General features: G+C 40.9%; 2 protein-coding genes across 2 annotated transcripts; one reads left to right on the forward strand and one right to left on the reverse strand.

Moving 5' to 3' along the window:
- Positions 1 to 1,875: 1,875 nt before the first annotated feature.
- On the reverse strand, positions 1,876 to 2,031 carry FOMMEDRAFT_99806 (uncharacterized protein; the record flags this gene model as incomplete). Its single annotated transcript, XM_007272294.1, has 1 exon — positions 1,876 to 2,031. The coding sequence occupies one exon, from the start codon at positions 2,029 to 2,031 to the stop codon at positions 1,876 to 1,878; it is 156 nt and encodes a 51-aa protein (XP_007272356.1).
- A 117-nt stretch (positions 2,032 to 2,148) lies between these two features.
- FOMMEDRAFT_163677 (uncharacterized protein) lies at positions 2,149 to 2,425 on the forward strand (the record flags this gene model as incomplete). The annotated part of the gene is made up of 3 exons (XM_007272295.1): positions 2,149 to 2,155; positions 2,213 to 2,226; positions 2,288 to 2,425. 3 exons carry the CDS (start codon positions 2,149 to 2,151, stop codon positions 2,423 to 2,425), a joined length of 159 nt encoding a protein of 52 aa, XP_007272357.1.
- Positions 2,426 to 2,635: the final 210 nt, after the last annotated feature.

Consider the following 2,635-nt stretch of genomic DNA (forward strand, 5'->3'; position numbering starts at 1 on the left):
AAAAAACAGAAGGGGGGGGCAGGTGTGGAGAGTGCTGTGTAAGATAAGAAGTAAGTCTGGAGATCTCAGGTCAAATGCAAGTGAGGGAAGGGACTTACTGAAGGTAATTGTGAATGCAAGTTGTTGGGAGCATGTGTGTGCAACCACAAAGCAAAAGGAACACAAGTATGTTATCAAAGTCAATGTTGAGTGTGTTAGGACACAAACATTTATCAGTATATATAGTGTGGACCAGGTGTCAAGCCAAGCTTGACATTGCACCCTTTTGGTGAAGAGGTTCTATGTATGGTCCACTATATATGGTAATCCCTCACATAATGTCAAGCTTAGAGCAGTCAGGGGTTCGATCCTGATGTAGGGTTGTCTGTGAGCAAAAGTATTAGGCTGAGAATAAGCTTCCTAAAAGGGGGGGAGTGAATTTCTCGGTTGCTTGGAATACTGGGGCCAGGACTCTATATTAGGATATCTCTCCCTACCTCTAAAGGCTGTCAAGGTTAAGCTAGAAATAGTAACCCTTGGGGTCAAACTCTATATACTGGTCATGTGAGGACACATGACTCTAGAGAGGAGAGTAATGTTAGGACACAAACATTTATCAGTATATATAGTGTGGACCAGGTGTCAAGCCAAGCTTGACATTGCACCCTTTTGGTGAAGAGGTTCTATGTATGGTCCACTATATATGGTAATCCCTCACAGAGTGAATTATTGACAAGGGATTGAGAGTTGTCACTGCTTGTTACAGAGCCAAGTCTGAGTGAAAGTGTGTCTAGAGAGTACTGTGTGAGGCTGCAAATGGTACTCAGCAAGTTTATCAAAGTCAATGTTGAGCAGATTATTGACAGGGGATTGAGAGTCATTACTGCTTGTTGTAGAGCCAAGCCTGGGTGAAAGTGTGTCTGGAGAGTGCTGTGAGAGACAACAAAGTAAGTAAGATAATGAAGTAAGAGATACAAGCAGTGTGAACAGTCAGAAGACCTTGATGAAGCTGTTGAGTTATGCTGCACTACTTGCAAACTTCAACCTAATGGCCATCCTTATTGTTCTGAGTCTCTAAACAACCTTGCAAATTCTGTATATGCTTGAATCAGGTAGTAGCAGTGTATTGAAGATTATCAACAGACATATGACACAGTAAATAGAGCATGGTGACAGCAATGAAAGAATCTGTAAAAACAGTAGTAACACATGTAGCACTCTCTATCCTGTGAACTGTGAGAAACTGTGTGATAGTGGTAAAGTCAAGGATTGCTCTGAAGAACACTATAGTTAGTGCAAACTGAGCTAAGATGGAGGCATAGATGGCACCTGTTAAAAGAAGATTCATTTTGCTCACTGCAAAAGTTGGTAAGATGGTAACAAGGAATCAGCCTAGTGGAATACTCACAGTGCCATATTTGATTAGCAAAAACAGTTGTACAGATGATCAACAGATTGTCATTTGCTGCATGTGACCACAAAATTACCTTACATGTAAATAGTGTGTCTAATATTCACTACAGGTCTGTATAACTGTCCAATTTGCCTTCCTCATTGTTCTGTTCTTTACTTTCAAGATCCTTGTCATTACTATCAGTCTCCTCCTCCTCTTCTGATACTTCACCATCCATCTCATCATTGTTTTGTTCTTGTAGCATGTCATGTAGTAGGTAGCTATTTAAATGCTATGTACTTTTGTGTCTGATTCCTCTGCCTCAATAGTGTATGAACATGTCCCTATCAACAAATCTGCAGTAAATTGGACCAAAAATGACTCAGCATTAATACATTCCAAGTTTGAAAGCCTCAACAACATGCTTACATGTTTACAAAGTAAAATTTGTAATCTTTGTTCTTATCTTTAGGTTGGCAAGCAAGGGATGGAGGCAAGAGTGTTTAGACAGTACCCTTGGAGAATTGTAGGATTAGATGAGCACCTTGAAGAATAAGGTCTGGGTCAATGAATCCAAAGGTACTAGGATCTGTATGACAATAGAATTGCAATTGAGGGAGTCGTCTCTCAACAAACAAGCTATTCTTATTGACTTTCATTCAGTGAACCTAAGCAAAATTGAGCCAATTGAAGTTTTGGAAGTTAGGGTTGGCCCCTGGACCTATATAGCTGACCTCTGTATGAAAAAGTCTGATTATTCAAGTGTAAATGTAGGGATGTTCAGTGTTATCCAATAGTAACATGATATCAGCATACATCTGTGGATTGAGTGAATCTTAGGCTCTCCTGACATTGTAGGTTGTGTAATTGATGTATAGCACTTTGAGACGGAAAAGCTTGTCATTTTTTATACAGAGGCTGCATAGCTTGTCTGTGGTGTGTTACGGTTCTCCGCTCTCGTACCTTCAGTTCCGAGGATTCCGCACCCTTCCGTACCGGAACTCGGGACTTCCGTCCCTCGGGGGCGCTGTCTATGGACTATATGCGTGCTGACTCTTGCCACTACCCTTCCTTACTTCATCATTCCATTCCTTTGACCACCCCTTCATTCTTTGTATCATTCTATGGTCTCTTACCCTTTGTCCATCCCTTCATTCTTTGTACCTTTATCTTTGACATTCCTTTCTTTCATTCTTCGTGGCTTATCATTCTTAGTGGCTCATACTCCCTGAGTGCTCTTGTGTAGTTTAGTATATATAGGCG

Source organism: Fomitiporia mediterranea, assembly GCF_000271605.1.
Source record: "Fomitiporia mediterranea MF3/22 unplaced genomic scaffold FOMMEscaffold_863, whole genome shotgun sequence".
Taxonomy (NCBI): domain Eukaryota; kingdom Fungi; phylum Basidiomycota; class Agaricomycetes; order Hymenochaetales; family Hymenochaetaceae; genus Fomitiporia; species Fomitiporia mediterranea.